Here is a 23,505-nt window from a genome sequence, read left to right as displayed (position 1 = left end):
CATTATAATAAATTACTATTATTATGGGTGGCTGACAGCACTAGTCATTTTGAAATTCTGCATATTCCCTTTTGGAGGAGCACACCCAGTGGTACTTAAGGCTTATTCCTAATTTTGCACTCTGGGATGACTCCTGTGGGTGCTTGAGGGACCATATGAAATCACAGAGATCAAACCCAGGTCAGCCACGTGCAAGGCAAATGCCCTACCTGCTGTACTATAGCTCAGGTCCTGAATATTCTTGGTTATAAGTAGAGTCACTCATTTTAAGGATTTGTGAGGGTTTTAGATATCAAAATGGAAATAGTCCTACTGAAGATTTTTGCTGCATTAAGAGCACATAAAAAAGAGTTCATCTATTTAAGAATGCATAAATATTAATTTAAAGGAAAGCTACCCCTAATTTTCCACTATATGCAAAAATGAACTCAAAATCTATTAAAGATTTGAACATAAGGCTGGGAATAATAAAACTCCTAGAAGAAAACATGGTGGCAAGCTCCTTGATAGAGGCAAAGGCAGCAAACATAAAAATAAATAATTCTATACAAATTAAAAGATTTCTGCCCAGCAAAGGAAATCACCAAAAAATTATAAGGCAGCTTACAAAAGGGAATTAAGAGAATGTTTGCAAATCACATTCCTAGTAAGGGGTTAAGATCCAGTTTACGCAAGGAACATATAAGTCAACAACAAATTAAAAAATAATTAAATTTTAAAATGGGAAAAACAATTGAAAAGACCATTTTCCAAAGACCATATTCCAAAAATAGCCACCAAGTACATGGAAAAGTGCTCAATATAAGTAAACAATGGGGAAATGCAAATCAAAACACTATGCGATACCATCTCATATCTATCAAGATGGCTATTATCAAACACACGTGGGATAATAAAAACTGGATCGAATGGAGAGAAAAGGAAGCTCTGTACCCTGTACACTGTTGGTAGAAATATGAGCTGATATAACCTTCTGTGGGGAAAAGTATGGAGTTCTGCAGGAAATTAAAAATAGAGCTGGCATTCGATCCAGTAATCCCACTACTAAACTAAGTATACAAAGCAAAAAAAAAAAAATCACTGTCTCAAAGATACCTCTCTGGAGAACAAAAGGAAATGCCCTGCCACAGAGGCAGGATGGGATGGGGAGATGGTAGTGATGGGAGGGATACTCGGATTATTGGAGGTGGAGAATGGGCACTGGTGGAGGGATGGGTATTCGATCATTGTATAACTGAAACCCAAGCACAAAAACTTGTAATGTCCACAACTGTAGCTCATGGTGAAAGATACCTCTCTGTTGCCATATTTATGATATCATTATTCACAGTAGGCAAGGAATGGAAACAATCAAGAAGAGGATCTATAAGTAAATGAATAAAGAAAATAAAATATGCAATAAATTTTTTATTAATAATACTTTAATTTTTCCCATTTATTTATTTTTTTAATTGAATCCAGTGATATACACATTTACAAAGTTGTTCATGATTGGATTTCAGTCATATAATGTTCCAATTATATGGAACCCCTTCACCAGTGTACTTTTCCCACCACCAATGGTCCAGGTTTCCCTCCAGGACACCCCCGCCCGACCTCATCCCACTGCCTGCCACTATATATATATGTATATGTACATATATATATAGTGGCAGTTAGTTCTTAGTTTCATAGATGCAGATGCTTCTTAGTTTTATATATATATATATATCCCACAAATGAATTCAATATTCTATACCTGTCCCTCTTCTTCTGACTCATTTCACTTAACATGATACTCTCCATGTCAATTCATTTATAAGCAAATTTCACGACTTCATTCATCCTAACAGCTGCATAGTATTCCATTATGCAGATGTACTATAGTTTCTTTATCCAGTCATCTATTCTTGAGTATTAGAGTTGTTTCCAAATTTTGGCTATTGTGAATAATGCTGCAGTGAATATAGATGTGCAGATGGTGTTTCTGCTGTGTGTTTTTGAGTTCCAAGGGTGCAGGGTCAAATATATTGGAGCTCAATTTCTAGTTCTTTGAGGAATGTTCATGTTGTTTTCCAAAAAGGCTGGACCCAGTCAGCATTTCCACCAACAATGATGGAGCATCCCTCTCTCCCCACATCTACGCCAGCACTGGCTGCTCTTGTTCTTTTGGACAAGCACCAGTCTCTGCGGTGTAAGATGATATATCTCACTGTTGTTTTTATTTACATCTCTCAGACAATTAGTGATGTAGAGCATTTTTTCATGAGCCTTTTGGCCATTTGAATTTCTTCTTTGAGGAAGTTTCTGTTCAATTCCTCTCCCCATTTTTTGATGGGGTTGGATGTCATTTTCTTATAAAATTCTACCAGTATCCTATATAACTTTGATATTAACCTTTATCAGCTGGTTACTAGGTTACTAGGTAAATGATTTTTCCCATTCTGGGTACTGTCTCTGAATCTTGGTCACTATTTTGAGGTGCAAAAGCTTCTTAGTTTAATGTAGTCCCATTTGTTGCTTCCACTGGCTTGGTCAGTGGTGTTTCATCTTTGAAGATGCCTTTTGCTTTAATGTCACAGAGGGTTTTACCTACGTTTTCCATGGGCTGTCTTTGTATTTTAGACACCGTTTCTTTTGAGATGCAGATGCTTCTTAGTTTCATGTAGTCCCATTTGTTTATATTTGCTTCCACTTGCTTGGGCAGGATGGGATGGGGAGATGGTAGTGATGGGAGGGATACTCGGATTATTGGAGGTGGAGAATGGGCACTGGTGGAGGGATGGGTATTCGATCATTGTATAACTGAAACCCAAGCACAAAAACTTGTAATGTCCACAACTGTAGCTCATGGTGAAAGATACCTCTCTGTTGCCATATTTATGATATCATTATTCACAGTAGGCAAGGAATGGAAACAATCAAGAAGAGGATCTATAAGTAAATGAATAAAGAAAATAAAATATACAATAAATTTTTTTATTAATAATACTTTAATTTTTCCCATTTATTTATTTTTTTAATTGAATCCAGTGATATACATTTTCATCTTTGAAGATTCCTTGAGCTTCAGTGTCATGGAGGGTTTTGCCTACGTTTTCTCCCATGTACCTTATGGATTCAGGTTTGATATTGAGGTCTTTAATTCACTTTGGTCTGATTTTTGTTCATGGCATTAGAAAACGTCACTGTCACTGTCCTCCCGTTGTTCATTGATTTGATGGAGCGGTCCCGGCAAGCTACCAAGAGTATCTCACCCGCACGGCAAAGCCTGGCAAGCTACCCGTGATATATTCAATATGCCAAACACAGTAATAAGTCTCATGATGGAGACGTTACTGGGCCCGCTCAAGCAAATCAATGAACAATGGGAGAACAGTGATATAGTGCTACATTAGAAAATGAAAAGAGTTCATTTTTTTTTTTACCTGCAGCTGACCAGTCTTCCCAGCACCACCAGGAACTGGATCTTGTCAAGTGCCTTTTCTGCTCTATTAATATGATCATATGGATTTATCTTTTCTTTTCTTTTTTTTTTTTTGCTTTTTTGGTCACACCCAGCGATGCACAGGGGTTACTTCTGGCTCTGCATTCAGGAGTTACTCCTGGCGGTGCTCAGGGGACCATATGGGATGCTGGGAATCAAACCCAGGTCAGCCGGGTGCAAAGCAAACACCCTACCCGCTGTGCTATCTCTCCAGTCCCATCTTTTCTTTTCTTTTTATTTTATATGGTGTATTATGTTGACTGACTCGCGAATGTTACATCATCCTTACATCCCGCAATGAATTTTATTTGGTCATACTGTATGATCTTTTTGATGAGTTGTTACATTCTATTTGTAGAATTTTGTTGAGAAACATTGAATCTCTGTTCATCAGGGATACCAGCCTGTAATTTTCTTTTTTTTAAGGTGTCTCTCTGCTTTTGGTATCAGGGTGATATCTGCCTTGTAGAAACTGTTTGTGAGTGCTTCTGTTTTTTCAATTTCCTGGAAAAGTTTAAAGAGGATTGGCAGTAGGTTCTCTTAAAGGTTTGAAAGAATTCACTAGTGAATCAATCTGGGCCTGGGCTTTTGTTTCTGGGAAGACTTTTTATTACCATTTCAATTTCCTTGACTGTGATAAGTCTGTTTAAGTATTCCAGATCTTCTTGGTTCAGCCTTGGGAGATTATAGCAGTTCAGAAATTTAACCACTTCTTCAAGGTTCTCTTGTTTCATGTTGTAAACATTTTCTATTTCTGATTAGAGTTCTCTCTCTCTTTTTCTTTTTGAGTCTTGCTAGTGGCTTATCACTGTATCACTGTCATCCCATTATTCATTGATTTGCTCGAGAGGGCACCAGTAATGTCTGCATTCATCCTAGCCCTGAGATTTTAGCAGCCTCTCCTTTCTCGTCCTTCCCAATGGTGCCGCATTGGAGGCTCTTTCAGGGCCAGGGAAATGAGACACATCATTGTTACTGTTTTTGGCATATCAAACATGCCATTGGGAGCCTTCCAGGCTCTGCTGTGTGGGCAGGATACGCTTGGTAGCTTGCCAGGCTCTCTGAAAAGAACTAGACTATAAGAGGTCACGTGTCTGCATACCAGGATAAGACATGTGTTTTATAGTTTCTGGATCTTGGCTGTTGATGGGATTTCATGGTACCGGGGGCAGTTTGTGGGTGTAACCGCCTAGCTACTGGAAAATGGGGCATGTGGGTGAAGGAGGCCCAGTCCCAATCCAGGTAGGCTTGGAGATCTCAGCCCCAGGACCCATGCACCTGGGTTCCTCTGCTGTTTCCTTCATGCATGAGGTTCATCCGAGCATGTGGAGAGTGGCCTTGAGCATGGCTGTGGCTGGGTACAGGAGGTCTTTGGCTGCCAGGGCTCTGCTCGGGGCAGGGAGGGAAACTCAACCCACCCCCCTCCAAGGGGCCCCGATGAAGACAGCCTGGAGAACGGGCAGGAGACTCTGCGTCACTCTCTTCCGGGAGCTTTGTTTTATAGTCTCTGGATCTTGGCCATTGATGGGAGTGGCTTATCAATCTTATTTTGAAAAAATAAATAAGTGGCTTACCAATCTTATTTATTTTTTCAAAGAACCAGCTCTTGGTTTCATTAATATTTTGGATTGTTTTTGAGGATTCCATCTCATTAATCTCTGCTCTGAGTTTTATTATTCTTTTCCTCCTGCTTGGTTTGGGCTCCTTTTGTTGGTCGTTTTCTAAGATCTTAAGCTATGAAGTCAAGTTGTTTACATGGACCCTTTCTTCCTTCCTGATGAATGCTTGCAGAACTATAAACTTTTCTCTTAACACAGCTTTAGCTGTGTCCTGCAAGATCTGGTAGCTTGTGTTCTCATTCTCATTTGTTTCCAGGAATCTTTTGATTTCTTCTCTAATTTCATCTCTAATCCACTGGTTTTTCAGTAGTGAGCTGTTTAATTTCCAGGTCTTTAATTTGGTTCTCTGCTTCTGTGTGTGATTAAGTTCTATTTTAAGTGCATTATGGTCTGAAAATATAGTTGATACCATTTTTGTCTTCTTGATTTTATAGAGGTATGTTTTATGGCCCAGCATGTGGCCTATCTTGGAGAATGTCCCATGTACACTGGAGAAGACTATATTCAGCTTTTGGGGGATGAAAATCCTGTATAAATCTACTAACTCTCTCTCTCTCTCTCTCTCTCTGTCTCTCTCTCTCTCTTTCTCTCTTCCATTTCTTCCTCCAGAGCCGTACTTCCTTGCTGAGTTTTAGTCTTGTTGATCTATCAAGAGGCAGTGTTGAAGTCTCCAACTACTATTGTGTTGCTACCAATGTCTTCCTTGAAATCAATTCGCAGTTGTTTTAAGTATTTTGCTGGCCTCTCATTGGGAACATATATGTTTAGGAGTGTAATTTCTTCCTGGTGTACGTATATCCTAATTATTAAGAAATGGCCTTCACTGACCCTTCTAAGCTTTTCAACCTGAAATCTATGTCACCAGATACTACAGTAATGGCCACCTTGGCCTTTGTGCAAGAGTTATTTGCTTGAAAATTGTTTTCCAGCTTTGACTTAGTCTGTGTTGGCTCTGACTATTCAAATGTGTTTCTTGTAGGCAACATTATGTTAGATTCAGTATTTTAATCCATTTTGCCACTCAATGTCTCTTAATTGGTAAAATAGGTCCATTGACATTGAGAGAGATTATTGTCATGGGGTTTTGTGCCATCTTTTTGTAGAGGTTTGTTGTGTTTCTGGGGTTTGTATTGCTTTACAGTAAACTTTCAGACTTTTTAAGATTGGTTTTGATTCCATGAAGTCCCTGAACTGTTGTTTATCCATGAAGTTGTATTTGATTCCTTCAAATCTGAATGAGAGTCTAGCCAGGTAAAGCATTTTTGGTGAGGCGTTCATTTCATTAATTTTTTTTAACTATATCCCACCATTAAATCTCAGGCCTGGAGAGTTTCATAATATAGATTTGCTATAAATCTAAGGGACGATCCTTTGTATATAATTTCCTTCTTTGATCTTGCTACTTTCAGTATTGTATCTATATGATATTCAATGTTCTGATTGGCATATGTCTTGGGGTCTTTTTATTGGGGCCTCTTTTAGCTGGTTCCCTTCAGGCTTACTGGATATGGATGCCTGCGTTTTCCAGCTCTGAGAACTTTTCAATGATGATTTCTTTAATTGTTACTCTCTCACTGGGGTTGCTTCCCTGTCCCTCTGGAACTCTGATGATTCTTATGTTGTTCTTCTTGAATTCATTCCATAAGTCTCTTACCGTGAGCTATTTTGAGGTGTTTTTCCATCTTCTGTTTGTTGCCTGTATGCTTTCTGGAGCACATCTTCAAGCTCACTGATCTTGTCTTTGACTGTTGTCACTCAACTGTTGAAGGCAGCCATTGAATTTTTCATTTCATCTACTGAGTTTTTAATTGATGACATTTCTGTTTGTAGTTTTCTTATTTCTGCTCTCATTTCCCCCTGTATTTTACTGTCTGTGTATTACACTGTTCTCATATCTTCCTATATTTTGTTGGATCTCCTTTCCATGGTTTCTTTGAACTGATTGAACATCCTCACCATTTAATTTCTGAATTCTTTATCATAGAGATTTTGTATGTGGGTATTACATGTTGGAGCTTCAGGACTCCTGTCTTCCTACCCTGCCTCATGGTGGGGTTCTGCACTATCTTCCCATAGTGCTTTTGACAGTCTGGGATTGGTGATCTATTCTTACTCCTTCTAGGATTTCCCCATCCTTTTAAGTGTTCCTTTATAACTATGTGGAGCTACTCTAGAGATGGATCTTATGGGTTAAAGTTGGGGAGTATAACTGGTGACTGAGATAGCGCTGTTCACTGGAAAAGCCATGCCTTTCTAACCTGTGGGTGGGGTTCAGCAGAGATCCATGGGTTTGAATCCCACACAGCTGCATCCTAGAAATTCGCCAAGGGTCCTCGCGGCTACTTCACAGTGGAAAGTTGTTTAGCCTTGAAAAATTAGAGGAAATCTACCCGCCATTTGCAACAAAATGAATGCATGTGGAGGGTATTAATGCAAATAAATAAAGTAAAATAAGCCAAGACAAACACAAATACCATGAGCATCACTTACTAGTAAAATTTTTTTAAAAAGTGACAAATTCACAGAAACAGAAATAAAATGGTGCTTGTCAGAGACTAGGGAAGTGGGGTGGGAAGAAACTGAGAAAAGAGGTAGGCCTTCAGTTTTATGAAGATCTGTCAGCACAGAGGCTCAAGCTGATTAGCACCTTACTGTGTAACTGAAATTTACTCTTTAAAGAGATAAGACAGAAAATGCTTTCTCTCTCTTTCTCTTCCTACCCCCATCTCTCTCTCTCTCTCTCTCTCTCTCTCTCTCTCTCTCTCTCTCTCACACACACACACACACACACAATGGAAAGGAATCTCTCAGAGTTCTAGCACTGTAGCACTGTCCTCCTGTTGTTCATTGATTTGCTCGAGCGGGCACCAGTAACATCTTCATTGTGAGACTTGTTGTTACTGTTTTTGGCATATAGAATATGCCACAGGGAGCTTGTCAGGCTCTGCCATGTGGGCGGAATACTCTCAGTAGCTTGCCAGGCTCTCAGAGGGGGACGGAGGAATCAAACCGGGTCAGCAGCGTGCAAGGCTACCCTACCCGCTGAGCTATCATTCCAGCCCCTCAGAGTTCATATGTATATATAAAATCTTGCATGGTACACTTCAATATGTTAGAATTTTATTTGTCAATTATTGCATCTCAAGAGAACTAAAAACAATGGGGATGGAGAGATAGTATAGAAAGCAGGGTGTAAATAAAGGATGTTTGGAGGATCCTCCCAGGAGGGGAGATGCATGTCGAAAGTAGACTATGGACTGAACATGTTTGCCACTCAATGCCTCTTTTGCAGACCACAACACCCAAAAGGAGAGAGAGAACACAGGGGATTGCCCTGCCACAGAGGCAGGGGGGGATGGGGGGATGGGGGTGGGGGGATATTATCCATGGTGGTGGAAAATGGGCACTGGTGGAGGGATGGGTATCTGATCATTGTATAATCGAAACCCAAGCACAAAAAATTGTAAATCTTGCTAAGCGAAATGAGTCAGAAAGAGAGGGATAGACATAGAAAGATTGCATTCATCTGGGGGATATAAAGTAACAAAGTATGAGATTAATACCCAAGAATAGCTGAGATCAGCACCAGGAGGATTACTCCATAACTTAGAGGCCAGCCGGGTATCCTAGAGGAAAGGGCAGTTCAGATAGAGAAGGGAGCACCAAATAAAGGATGTTTGGAGGATCCTCCCAGGAGGGGAGATGCATGTCGAAAGTAGACTATGGACTGAACATGTTTGCCACTCAATGCCTCTTTTGCAGACCACAACACCCAAAAGGAGAGAGAGAACACAGGGGATTGCCCTGCCACAGAGACAGGGGGGATGGGGGGATGGGGGTGGGAGGGATATTATCCATGGTGGTGGAAAATGGGCACTGGTGGAGGGATGGGTATCTGATCATTGTATAATTGAAACCAAAGCACAAAAAATTGTAAATCTACAACTTTAAAAAAATAAAATAAAATAAAATAAAGGGAAAAAAATTGTAAATCTACAACTGTAAAAAAAAATAAATAAAAAGGGAAAAAAAAAGAAAGCAGGGTGTTTGCCTTGCACACAGAGGACTGGACTATGATCTCTGGCACCCCTTATGATCGCTCCAGCCCACTAGGAATGATCTGAGTACAAAGTAGGAGTAAGTCCTGAGCACCGTCAAATATGGCCCCCAAATAAAAACAAAACAAAACTGGAAAAAAGAAAAGCTACTGATGGAGCTATATGAGGTTTAGCAGTCATTTGACTATATGATTCTAGCAGTCATTTTTAGCAGGCTTTCCCATAGATAAAAACTTGTTAAAGCAAACATCTGATTCCACAAGACAGTCCCACGGCTAACTCAATACAATTACTTGTATAAAATGTGCCTACCCTACACTTAAGCACTAGAAGGTGTGGAGGCCATACTTAACAAAACCAAGACGATGTCACTTTCTTGCCCTCAAATAATACGTACATCCCATGTACAATATAATTATGGAATGAAATGAATACTTACTGCTCTCAAAAAGGTTGTATTTCTCACATCCAGGAGCTAGCTTTTCGGTTTGTCTGCAACACTGATAACTTCCCTCGGCCCAGAACTTGGGGTGATATTTAATCATAATATTGTTGTTGTTTTTTATTTCTGTAATTCAGAAACACAGTGATGAAAGAAATCAAACAGGATATTTCCTAAGTAACATTGTTAATCACTCTTTATTCCTCAAAGGTGGTGTTAGGATGAGTACATCCTTATATAAAAAGAATTCAAAAATCCAGGTGGTTCTCTTTCCAGTATCTTTTATTCTGGGGTGTGTGTTGGGGGAAACCCATGCTCAGAAGTGATTACTGCTGGTGCTCACTATGAGGGGATACACATAAGTCAGTCATCACCATTCTGCAGAGCAAGGACAGTGAGGAGGAATCACCTGTGTCAACACTATACAAACAAGTAAGCCCATTCCAGCAAAGGGTAACAACATAGGACTTTTAAAAAAGATAATACCAAATCTTGGGGTTGAAGAGAGTGTGCAGGGGATAAGGTTACATGCAGCCACCCCTGGTTTGATCTCTAGTACTGCCTAAAGTCTTCAAGGTGTGGCCCCCAAAAGAAAAAAGGGGGAAAAAAGGGGAGAAAAACACCAAACCTTGGGCTGGACAGATAGCACAGGGAATAGGACACGTGCCTTGCACACAACTGACCCTGGTTCAATCCTTGGCAACCAATATGATCCCCTGAGTCCCTCCAATAATAATCACTAAGTGCAGATGCAAGCCTGAGCACCACCAGTTATGATTCCAAAATTAAAAAAAAATACCCCGAGTTACCATAAAAATTCAGTGCTTTATTGTATTGAAATACATTACTCATTAAAAGAAAGCATGCTTGCTAAGCAAAATGAGTCAAAAAGAAAGGGACAGACATAGCATAACTGCACTCATTTGTGGAATATAAAAAATAGCATAGTATGAGATGGACACCCAAGGCCAGTAGAGACAAGGGCCAGGGTTGGAAGCCTGTCTCATGAGCTGGGGGAGAAGGCGGCTGGGATAGAGAAGGGATCACTAAGTCAATGATGGTGGGAGGGATCACTTGGGATGGGAGATGTGTGCTGAAAGTAGATAAAGGACCAAACATGGTAGCCTCTCAGTATCTGTATTGAAAACCATAATGTGCAAAAGTAGAGAGAGAATTAGAAGGAAATTGTATACCATAGAGGCAGGGGTTGGGTGGAGTGGGGACATTAGTGGTAGAAAGTGTACACTGGTGAAGGGATGGGTGTTGGATTACTGTATGACAGAGACTCAATCATGAAAGCTTTATAACTGTACCCCGCAGTGATTCAGTGAAAAAAAAAAGCATGCTTTTCTTAGAAACTATGCAAATATCACTAGAAGGAAACATATTTTTACAGAGGTCTCTTCAAAATGGATCGCTTAAAGGAACAGTATGTCCTAAAAGAAACACTTATGAAGATGAAACTATTATAAGTACAAGATATATAGATATATTAATGGCATTTCTAGTTTGGGAATAACATTGTTATGGCCTAAAACTTTCTACAGATGAAAGTTCCATTAGGTGAGTATTACCTTCTTTTAACTTCTTTACCCATCGGTCTCTGCTTTGTGCAGTAGGTGCAAAAATGTAAAGTGTGTTAGCATCATAGACCACCTAAAAAAAAAGCCAATAGATGAGAAAAACTTTGACACAGTATTTCTACCCAGCACAAAAAACCCTGGCATCACAGGCACCAATAAAAGATTCTGAAGTGACTGAAGAAAGTCAGCAGCTTTGCACCTAAATTCCTTCCTAGCACAGAACAGCTATCCATCAAACGTGACACACATTTTACACAGAGTAGGTTTTTGTAGGAGAAAAAATACACCTAGAGGACAGATACTTCTTTACTTCACTTCTTTCAGGGATTAATCTAATCCAGAATTCAATTGAATATGCCAGAATGAATGGGTTATTCTTTCAATATTACTCCTATTTCTTCCGTGTGCCACTAAAAATATTCGCAACAACCATTTTACTGAGCACTATCTCAAATCTACCCGGTGTGCTTTACAGACATGAACCCAGTTATTAATGGTAAGTGAACTCACCATCAAGGAATCAGTACTTCCACTTTACAGGAGACTCAGGCCAGTTCCCAGGCTCTCCACCCTGCCTATCTCCAGGAGACATCCCACAAAGAAGTTGCTGCAAAAGGCAGCCCTAATGGCTGCTTGACTTGCCCATCAGCATTTGGCTGGTAAGCTATAAAGTCAGAGTATGATCCCAAAGTCCCAACTTCTAACCACAGTGTCTGTTTTTTGAGTGATTTCTGGAGAACAATCAGGCATACCTTTCCTTTGTTTTCATTGCTAATAAAATTAAGCCTTGAAAATAATTATGTCTTTTGTCTGTCATCTTACCCTTGACAGTTATCCAAAGCAGAAGAAATATATGGCTAGACATCTCTCTCTACCCCATCAATAGCACTGGGCTGAACAGAGATAGCCCTTTCAGCTGATAAATGGTCATCCCTGGCCAGATTTAATAGATACTTCCTTCCATTTGTCTTCATCAAACAGACCCTCTGACAGCAATGTGAATACCATAGTGCCAACAATGCAATATTCCACTGAGAGATCCTCCACTCAACTTTGCTAGGACTATGTAAGATTGAAAAGTTAATCAAACATGAAACCTAATTCTAAGTCATTCAGAGAACTGCCTTAACATAAGACAGAAAGTGAGACATGCAATCAGAGAGATAAAAAGGAAGCACTAAGATATACGTGCAGAGAACTGGGGCTTCTTTCAGTCCGATTTTCACGCTTTCCCAGTTTCATTCATAAAATTACCTCTGAATAAGATCATTAGTTAAAATACACTGATAGAATCATTCTGAATGATGTCTTGAAAAGACTGCTTGAGCTTTGAACCTTTCAGGAGACTGAAAATATTGGGGCCAGAGAGAACCAGGATTAAGGCTCTTGCCTTGCATGCAGTCAACAGCAGCTCTATCTTTGGTCCCCCTAGCAATGCCAGAAGTGGTTCCTGAGCACAGAGCCAAAGCAAACTCTGAACACAGCCAGGTGTGGTCCAAACCACCTCCCCTCAAAAGGCTGGGTTTATAATAATAGTAATTTGCTATAATAATTCACAATACTCACATGAGATTAAACACTTCACATACATGCCTAAAATTAAAATTAAAACTCATGTGGCAGCCCATGTCTCTATGACCATTAGAATTCAAACTTTCCAGATGAAAAAAATCAAGGCAGGTAAGTCATCTGCAAAGCATCTATGTGACCCACTCCCCAAAGTCCCCTCCACTAGTTTCTCACTATCCATATTTTATCCTTTTCCTCCTAGAATCTACATTTTTTTCCGGGCTCCAAAAACTCAGACTTATCAACCCCACCTCCTGTCATTTCCATGGAATTTAGAAGTTTGTAGAAAATCCATCCAAAGGCACAGTTTGGGTAATGACCCTAAGACAAAGCACCTCTCTAACTCAGGGTATGCATCTTTCCAGAAGAATTTTCTAGAAATAACACTATAAACTTAGGTAATGACATCTAATTGTTGGGGAGCCCTCTGGGGTCGAGAAGCCTGCCTCCAGCACACAGGTCACCTTCAGCACCGAGGGCGGTCCCACCCTGCAGAAATACATTTCTCAGGCTGCTGGGGTCTCAGTCAGCAGAGGTGATCACGGGTGGGAAGTGCTTTGCAAACCTGGAAGCCCAGAAGTCAACAGGGAGGAATGAATCCTCTCCCGCAGGAGCACTCTTTCACTTCCCTTATCCTCTCCTCCTACAGCTACTTTAAGCTCAGTTACTCCACAGACTTTTCGAGACTGTGCTCAGTAGGAGGAACAATACAAATGTTTACTAGACACGTATGGATTCAGAGCTCAGGAAAGAAGCTCCAGGGAGCCTACGGCTGCCACTGGACGCAGCGAGGGCAGATTCCTCAAGCGAGACGTTCATCCCTGTCCCTTCTGGGATGAGAAGACACAGAGAGGAAGCAACATCCACTTCTGCTCTCTTTTGAAAATGCCTGCTGCTTTCTCCCTCCAGCTACTCCTCCTCTACCTCCTCCTCTTCCTCCCCATCTTCCTTTTTTCCTCCTTCTCCTTTTCTACTTGCATCTGACCCAGCCACGAACTTTCACTGTGAAGATGTGAAACTGGAATTCCCTACTTGCAGTTATGTTCAGGTTATTATTTGGGGGAGGGGGGGATCCTCAATATTTTTTTAATTGAATCACTATGAGATACAGAATTACAAAGCTGATCATGGTCAGGTTTCAGTCATACAGTGTTCCAACAACCCTCCCCCCAGCCTGCCTCTATGGCTGTCTCTCTCTCTCTCTCTCTCTCCTCTCTCTCTCTCTCTCTCTCTCTCTCTCTCTCACACACACACACACACACACACACCACCCTCCCCCAGCCTGCCTCTATGTCAGGCATACTCCTCTCTCTGCCTCTCTGCCTGTCTCTCTGTCTCTCTGTCTCTATCTCTCTCTCTGTCTCTCTCTTTCTCTCACATACACACACACTCCTTTGGGACATTATGGTTTGCCATTCAGGTACTGAGAGATTATTTTGTTTGTTCCTTTACCTATTTTCAGCACGTGGTTCTTATCCAGAGTGATCACTTCCAACCATCATTGTCATAGTCCCTTCTCTATCCCAACTGTCCTCTCCCCAACACTTGAGGCAGGCTTCCACCTGTGGCCCATTCCTCCTGGCCCTTGTTTCTACTTCCTTGGGTACTGGTCTCATATTATGTTTTTGTTTTGTTTTGTTTTGTTTTAATATCCCTAGGGCTGGAGCGATAGCACAGCATAGGGCGTTTGCCTTACAAGCGGCCAACATGGCTGACCCGAGTTCGATTCCTCCGCCCCTCTCGGAGAGCCCGGCAAGCTACCGAGAGTATCTCGCCTGCACGGCAGAGCCTGGCAAGCTCCCCGTGATGTATTCGATATGCCAAACACAGTAACAACAAGTCTCATGATGGAGACGTTACTGGGCCCACTCGAGCAAATCAATGAACAACGGGACAACCGTGACCGTTTTATATCCCACAAATAAGTCCATTCATTCTATGTCTGTCCTTCTCCATCTGACTCATTTCACTCAGTATAATCTTCTCCATGTCCATCCGTTTACATATGCTTCAGTTTTAACAAGAGATTTTTCCAGTTTTCAAATTATGCTGGTTTAAAGAGTTCCACTTTTCCACTTCTTAACTGAAAGAACAGTTTTGTTTTGTTTTCATGTTTTTGAGACCATCCCCAGTGTGTGCTCAGGGCTTACTCCTGGCTCTGCACTTAGGGACCAATACTGGTGGACTGATCTGGCCAGCTGCACTCTATCTCTGGGCCCTGAAGGTGACTTATACTGAACTTTAACTATCTCTTGGCTCACAGGAAAGCATCAAAGCCCCACACCATAGAGAAGGAGATGGGGAGGTACAGGGGAGAGGACCTGGCTGTCTGCTATAAACCCTGCCACTGCCCTGCTGATCGGCTGCATTCAGGACTAGCATCCTGCCTACTGTATTATCCCTTTGCCCAACCCCCCTTTCTTTCATTTTATTGAGATATAATTGACAAATGAAATTCTAACATATCGAAAGCGTACAATGCAATACTTTGATATGAACTGTGGGAGCTTCCTTTCCATCATTTCACATTTCCACTGGATTGCATGCGTGTTAGCATACTTAATTTCTGATCTCTTTAGGGAGTAAATTTCAGTTACACAGTGACATGCTAATCAATTAGCACCACTATGCTGACACTAGCTCCTCAGATCTTCATAAAACTGAAAGTTAGTGTGTTTTCAGAGCCTCTCTCTTCCCTGTTTCATGAGCCAGACCCCAGCACAGAGCGTGGGGAACCGGGGTTGGGAGGTTTGGGTGAGATGGAGTGGGGTGTGAGTTTTGGGCAGCTCTTCCCTCATCTTATTTCATTATTTTATTTACTTACTTTTTTTTCAGGGCTGGAGTGATAGCACAGTGGTAGAGCGTTTGCCTTGCATGCAGCCGGCCTGGCTGAGCCAGGTTTGATTCTTCTGCCCCTCTTGGAGAGCCCAGCAAGCTACCAAGAGTATCTCGCCCACACGGCAAAGCCTGGCAAGCTACCCGTGATGTATTCAATATGCCAAACACAGTAACAACAAGTCTCACAATGGAGACGTTACAGGGCCTGCTCGAGCAAATCGATGAACAATGGGAGCACAGTGACAGTGACAGTGACTTTTTTCTCAGTTATGGGATCCACATCCATCAATGTTCTGGGGACCAGGGCCACTCTTGGCAGTGATGCCCACATGTCCCCATGATGTCAAGGATCAAACCCAGGCCCTCACATGTGCAAACTGCAAGTACTACCACAGCCCTGGGTCCACTAGGAAAAATTCTAATTTATAAACAAAAATCTTTTCATTAATTTATGTCTTTGGGATCTGAAATTTTTTGATGTTTGATGTTTGTTTAGGGGCCACAGGTGGCAATGCTCAGGGCTTACTCCTGGCAGAGTTTGAAGAACCATATGGAGTATCACTGTATCACTGTAATCCCGTTGTTCATCGATTTACTTGAGTGGGCACCAATAACGTCTCCATTCATCCTAGCCCTGAGATTTTAGCAGCCTCTCCTTACTCGCCCTTCCCAATGGTGCCATATTGGAGGCTCTTTCAGGGTCAAGGGAATGAGACCTGTTATTATTACTGTTTTTGGCATATCGAATACTCCACGGGTAGCTTGCCAGGCTCTGCTGTGTAGGCAGGATACTCTCAGTACCTTGCCAGGCTCATATATATATATATATATATATATATATATAAATATATATATATACATCTATATATATATATATACACACAGAGAGAGAGAGAGAGAGAAGCATATATATACATGTATATATGTATATATATATAGGCTGGAGCAACAGCACAGCAGGTAGAGCATTTGCCTTGCACGTGGCCCACCCGGCCAACCCGGTTTCAATTCCTCCAGCCCTCTCAGAGAGCCCAGCAAGCTACTGAGAATATCTCGCCTGCAGTGCAAAGCCTGGCAAGCTACCCGTGACTATATATATATATATATATATATATATATATATATATATATATATTTCCTTCTATGATGATGTGTTGTGCGAGAATATGTTCGCTCATGCATGAGGCTCGGCCCGAGTGTGTGGAAAGTAGCCTGGAGCATGGCGGCGGTTGAGGAGTGGAGGTCAACTGCCAGGGCTGGGTCCCTTGGGGTAGGGAGGGCTCTCACCCACCCCCCTCTGGGGTGCCCCAAGTGAAAATAGCCTGGTGTGGAGTCCCTCTCACTATATTGTGTACCAGGATCAAACCTGGGTTAGCCATATGCAAGGCAAACACCCCACCTACTGTACTATCTCTCCAGCCCCCAGTTTTCTTATCTATAAATGAACATAGTATATTGCCCCCCTTATAAAATGACCATTGATATATATTACATCTAAAATATATATTAACATATAATATATACTACAACATTTAAGATTTATTATAATAGTGAAAAATAGCACTGTAGCACTGTCCTCCCATTGCTCATCGATTTGCTCGAGCAGGCCCACTAACGTCTCCATTGTGAGACTTGTTTTTACTGTGTTTAGCATATTCAATATGTCACAGGTAGCTTGCCAGGCTTTGCCGTGCGGGCGAGATACTCTCCGTAGCTTGCCGGGCTTCTCCAAGAAGGGCAGAGGAATCGAACCTAGCTTGGCCGGGCTGGCCGCGCGCAAGGCAAACTCCCTACTGCTGTGCTATTGTTGCTCCAGCCCAGTGAAAAATAACTTGATAATATTTTCAAATACAATTTAATCAGGGTCTGGAGATGGGGGGTAAGACATTTGCCTTATATCAAACAAATCAGATTCAATCCCCAGCACCTCAATGTCCCAGAGGCATCACCAGGAGTGACCCTGGGGGCCCTTGAGCAAAGTCAAGATGGCCAGAGTCACCCCAGCACTGCAGGTCCCAAGCAGCCCCACATCCTCAGGCCCTAGCACTCAACCCAGGTGGTAAGCCGAGAATCACTGGGAGGCCCTCAGGCCTTCTTGAGCAATGCGTGGGAGTACCCCCACAGGACAATTTAATCAATATATTAGGTTAGGGTTTATTTTACTTCCATTTTTGTGAAGGCACCATGATTTATAATATAGTCAAGAATAATATTTCAGGTATATAATGTCTCATATCACATCCACCACCAGTGTCAGCGGCCTTCCACCATCGTCCCCAGGTCCTTGTCCACTGTGCCCCACCCCCTTGGCAGACTCAGTTCTGCAGGTTCTCAGGGGCTGTTACTATTGTTCATTTGTTATTCCCTGCATTGTCCACCTATGAGAGAGATCATTTCATATCTGTCCCTGTTCCTCTGACTTCACCCAGCATGATGCCCACTGGCTGCATCACATAGTGGCAAAGTACAGGATTTCCTCATTTCTGTGAGGGCTAATATTTTATTTCTCATCTCCAACAGTCCATTCATGTCATTTCTGTTGGCTAGCTCACCTCCGCCCCTCCTCAGTGACACAGATTCTCTAAGAAAACTTCATCCCACTTTTTATTTTCAGTCTCAACCCCCAGGCCTTATTCTGCAGCTCTGTGATAAAACTGGGATCAAATCAGGTCAGGGGGGTTTGGAAACAGACTCGAAGAGAACAAAACTAAAATAAAATAATGTTTTAATCAAGACTTAAACAGGTCATGAAGATAAACAATTATTATTTAGGTACAAACCACTCTAAGAAATTAGCTACCACAGGATCCAGCAATCCCACTTCTGAGTACACACAGCCAAGAAAATTAAAGCTGCACATACAAGTGATATCTACACTCCACTATTCATCTCAGCAATACTCTGTAGTAGCCAAGATACAGCACCAAATCAACTGTACTTGGCTGAATGAATGGATACAGAAAATATGGTGTGTGTACAGGCAATGGAATCTTTTTTAGCTTTTTATGAAGGAAAAAAAGCCTATGATTTGTGATGATATGGATAGTCAGAAAGGAAATTAAGAAAAGTCAAACATTTGGTGGTAGAAAATGTACACTCGTGATGGGATGGATGTTTGAACACTGTATGACTGAAACCCAGTTTTGAACAATTTTAACTGTGTATCTCATGAGGATTCAATTTTTTAAAAACTTTTTTAATTAAAGATTTTAAAAAGTGTGTTTTAACCTAAAAAAAAAGGATAGGGATAAACATAAAGTGAATGCATTCATTTGTGGGATTAAAAAAAAAATACATAGAGGCCAGAGCCATGGTACACTGGGTAAGGAATAGTCTTGCACGCTGCTGACACAGGTTCCAATCCCAGCATCCCATAAGTTACCCTGAGCACTGCCAGGAGTAATTCCTGAGTGCAGAGCCAGGTGTAACCCCAAAAAAGCCAAAAAAAAAAAGCCCAAAATTTTAAAAAATCATAGTGTGAGACTGATGCCCAAGGATATTAGAAACAAGAGCCAGGAGGTCTGGTCCATTGTTGGAAGCCTGACTCAAGTGCTGGGGGAGAAGGCAGTTGGGACAGAGAAGGGACCACTATGACAATAATAATTGAAAATGGTCACTCTGGATAAGAACTGCATGAAAGTAGGTAAAGGAACAAACATGATAATCTCTCAGTACCTTTATTGCAAACTAACTGTAATGCCCAAAAGGAGGGAGAGAAAAAAAGAAAGAAGAGAAGTGTCTGCCATAGAGGCTGACTTGGGGTGGGGGAAGGAGGGGAGAAGAGAGATGACTGGAGGGAAACTGAGGACATTGGTGGTGGGACGTATACACTGGTGGAGGAACAGGTATTGGAACATTGTATGATTGAAGTCTAATCATGAACAGCTTTGTAACTGTGAATGTCACAGTGATTCAGTAAAAAATTAATTAATTAACTAAATTAAAAATTTTTAAAGTCAAACACAGGGCTAGAGCGATAGCACAGCAGGTAGGGCGTTTGCCTTGCATGCGGCCAACCTGAGTTCAATTCCTCCGCCCCTCTCGGAGAGCCCGGCAAGCTACCAAGAGTACCTCGCCTGCACGGCAAAGCCTGGCAAGCTACCCGTGACATATTCAATATGCCAAACACAGTAACAAGTCTCACAATGGAGAGATTACTGGTGCCTGCTCGAGCAAATTGATGAACAACGGGAAGACAGTGCTACAGTGCTACAGTGCAAACATAGGAACACAAATATTGTCTAATTTTATCTTTAAAAATTTCAGAGGACCACACTGAGTGCTGCTCAGACTTAACTCCTGCCTCTGTCATCAGGAATCACTCCTGGAGGTGCTCCGAGGTCTATATGCAGTGCTGGGGATTAAATCCACGTTGGCCATGGCAATTGTCTTAAGCCCTATACTATCTCTTACGGCCCCCCCTCCATCTCATTTATATGTGGGGAAAAGGTCAAGTTCATAGTAGTATAGAACTTCATGGTGAGTGATCAGGTGGGGAAAAGGAAACAGGCAGATGTTGGTGAAAATCCAAAGTTTCATTTCTGTGAAATGATTGATTCCTGGAAATTTATGCACAGCACATGAAGACAGTTAACCACCCTGCATTGTAGACTTGAAATTTACTAAGACACACAGAAAGAAATGAGACCATAATTTATACATCTTAGTGTCAATTTTGTGGGTTATAGCAAACATTTTGAAACAGATATGCCTCCAAAACATTAAGTTGTAACCTTAAGTATAAATAGCTCGTGCATATCAATACCTCAGTAAAGCTGAAAACTATTTTGGAAAAAATCAGCCACCAGAGCATTAATGTCAAATAGTAAATATGACTAAAATCCCAAACCACAGCTGAAAAAAAAATGACAGCTCACCTGAAATGGATACTTATTTTGACAGGGAATGACACCATCATCGTTCTTCACTATTTCCACACACTTGATTTTTGAAATGTCAATAAATCCCTTTCTATATTTTTTCTGTTAAAAGACAAAAAGGGAGAGAAACATTATAAACAATCATAAGCTATAAGAACAATATTTCTAACAGTAACTGTTAAAGAAATCACTGATTTAAAATACTATAATTTCTTTCATAAGGATCTAAATCATATTCCTTTTTATTGTTACAATTTTTCAAAAATACTAACACTTGTTCGGAGAGATAACACAGGAAGTAGGATATCTGCCTTGCATGTAGCCAACTTGAGTTTAATCACTGGCATCTCATGTAAGTTTTCTGAGCCCACCAAGGATGATTCCTGAGTGTAGAGCCAGGAGTAAGTACTGAGCACCGCCAGGTATGGTCCCCAACCAAAAACAAAACAAAACAAAAAAAATACTAATACTTTAAGCACGAAATAAGCTATTTACTATCTAAAGGTGAAACTGCTCTATCCTTGCCACCCTCTCCACTGCCCCTTTGTAGAGCAGAGACATTCTGTTCATTTCTTTTATGGTAGATGTACATCTCAGACACACAGCTTAACCTCTTCATCTTTCGATGCTGTTACTCAGGGTGCCTGCCTGGCATGCACCAGCCCAGATTCAACTGCCAGCACCACAGAGTCTTCCCGAGCATGCAAGTGCATCCCTGGGGGCCCCCAGCACTGCAGTAAGGAGCAAGGTACCGATCGGTCGAGCAAGGCAAGAGCAGCATTGCATACTTGGACCCTTGCATTAAATGGGCCTTTATGACAAGAATCACCAGTAGGGCCCTAGAAATCCTGGACAACATTTAGGAGGCTCCCCTCCAGAAATAAGGTATTGGGAGATACCAGAGAGAGGACTCAATGGACTAAGCACAAGCTTTGCATGCAGGAAGCTCAGACTCAAAGCCCAAGCACTGTACAGACCCCCCCACTCATAGCTAGGCGCAATCTCTGGTCACACAGCCAACCTGCCCTGCCCCCACCCCAACATCATCAGATATGCCGTCCCCAAAAAAGAAATCCCAGAAGAACTAAGGCTTATATGACCATTTTAGAAGAGAACTTCTGATGTATAATAAAGACATACTTCTGAAAGAAGAACTTCTGATGTATGATAAAAACTTCTTATGTATGACAAAGAACTGCACATGCAAAGAAAAATATATTCAAGAATAGGAATAATACCAATATTTGCTTCCTAGGTGTTATGATATAATTTCTAAGAATCTAATGAGTCAGTATTTTCACAGTGCCCAGTTATGTGCCTAGCTCATCGCACTATCTAGATTGCCCTTACATAAAATAAACAAGTATGACATAAATAAATAAGTCACCCCCAAAAGCACTGCGGATGAAGCCTAGGGCACTTAAAGAGTTCCCAATAATGGTTTGGGGGAAGGGGCTGAGTCACAGTTAAATAGTGAGGAAGTAATATGCAGACATGTTAAGTTAGAGATGGACAGGGACTGAAGCAAAAGAAGATGGGGAAGTTTCAAGGAGGAAGTGACTTAGCTGAAGGATGTGTTTTAGTTAAAGGGTAAGGAGGAATTTTCCTATAAAGAGAGTAGAGAGGGAGTTGTTGCAAGCAGCAAGAACTACGAAGCACAAATGGGGGGCAGTCAATTTCCCCCTCTTCCTCTCCCTCTCCTCTCCCTCTCTTTCTTTCCTCCCCCTGCCTCTCTGCCTCTCTTTAACCTCCATAGCAATGCGCAATGAAAACCAGAGGTCACTCTCCATGCTCTTGGCCAGCTACGCATGAAGATTCAATGCTCGCCTGGGGGTGATGCTATTTAGACACAGCCATGGTGGGGCCTCCAGGAACGGTCCCTGAGTTCAGAAACAGGAGTAAGCCTTGAGCACCACCAGATGTGACCTCAACCCCCCTCCCCACACTTCGCACTGCTCGGAGGGCCATGTGCTTCTGGGCATTGAACATGGGGCCTCAAGAATGCAAGGCATGCACTCCAGTCCTCTGAGCTATTTTCCCCAGCATCCGAAAGTCATTTTTGTGGTTGAAAATGAGGGTGGTTCTGTTCATTGAGATAACCCGACAAACAGGAGCGCATGCTTTGCACGAGGAGCCCTGGGTGTGATGCCCCAAGTACTGAGCACCACAGAGTGTTCCCAAAACACTGACCCAGGAGTAGAACCTGAACACTGCTGAGTATATCCCCAAAACATGTGACTATACCTTTTACTTTAAGACCTTCAACTCATTCAGTAGTAGTAGAAAGATTTTAGTGTCATATATTACTTCACTCTCCTTAAGTAAAGTCGCACTGTACTTTCATTTTAAAAAGCAGTAAAGCTATTTCAGAAAATAAAAGGAAATTAGAATGGTTCAGGGGAAGCATAAGAAATGACACCAAAAAGGGGTTATTTGAAGCCAAATAAAGAAGATGCCACTGTTAGAAGCCTGGAGAGACAGTACAGTGAGTAAGGCACTTGCCTAGCAAGTGCCTGACTGAGGTTCAATCCCCCGCATCTAATATGGTTCCTTGAACCCCACCAGGAGCACAGTGCCTTGAACACCACTGCTTGTGGTCCAAAAAGTAAATAAAAGAAAGAGGATAGGGTTTATTCTGAGTAGGCTTAAATAAAAATGAGGAATGCTGCATTGAGATGTATTTTTTGTTGTTGAGTTGTTGTTCTCTGTGTAGGGTTCACCCCAGTGGTGCTCTGGGTTACTCCCAACAATGCCTGGCCCAGTGGTACAGACTAAGAGCTCAGGACCTGGGCTCAGAGTCAGCAGGGCTACACTCAGCATTGATTTTGGCTGGGGGGAGGGGGGAGGGGGGAGCAGCGATCTGGTTCCAGGGATCAAACTCCAGATTTCTGACCCAAGAGGTGAGTCAAGGTGTTTTCCTTGCATGCAACTGACCCAGGTTCAATACTCAGCACCACTTGTGGTCCCCTAAGCACCACCAAGTGTGATCCCTGAGCACGGAACCAGAAGTATGTCCCGAGCACCACTAGGTATGGTCAAAAAAAAAAAAA

At 41.8% G+C, this 23,505-nt stretch overlaps 1 protein-coding gene across 2 annotated transcripts in view; it reads right to left on the bottom strand.

Annotated features, from left to right (window-relative positions):
* The window catches only part of TEC (tec protein tyrosine kinase), a 156,623-nt gene that overhangs the window by 36,933 nt on the left and 96,185 nt on the right, over positions 1-23,505 (bottom strand). For both annotated transcript variants that reach the window (XM_056111217.1, XM_056111218.1), the window contains exons 3-5: positions 20,453-20,557; positions 11,160-11,241; positions 9,583-9,711 (exon numbers count right to left, since the gene is read on the bottom strand). In XM_056111217.1, coding sequence (XP_055967192.1) covers positions 9,583-9,711; positions 11,160-11,241; positions 20,453-20,557 — 316 coding nt within the window. The remainder of the gene's footprint in view (positions 1-9,582; positions 9,712-11,159; positions 11,242-20,452; positions 20,558-23,505) is intronic.

The sequence above is a fragment of the Sorex fumeus genome, unplaced genomic scaffold (genome assembly GCF_029834395.1).
Source record: "Sorex fumeus unplaced genomic scaffold, SorFum_2.1 ptg000013l, whole genome shotgun sequence".
Taxonomy (NCBI): domain Eukaryota; kingdom Metazoa; phylum Chordata; class Mammalia; order Eulipotyphla; family Soricidae; genus Sorex; species Sorex fumeus.
Note: the sequence above shows the minus strand (reverse complement) of the source record. Positions and strands in the feature narration are given on the sequence as shown.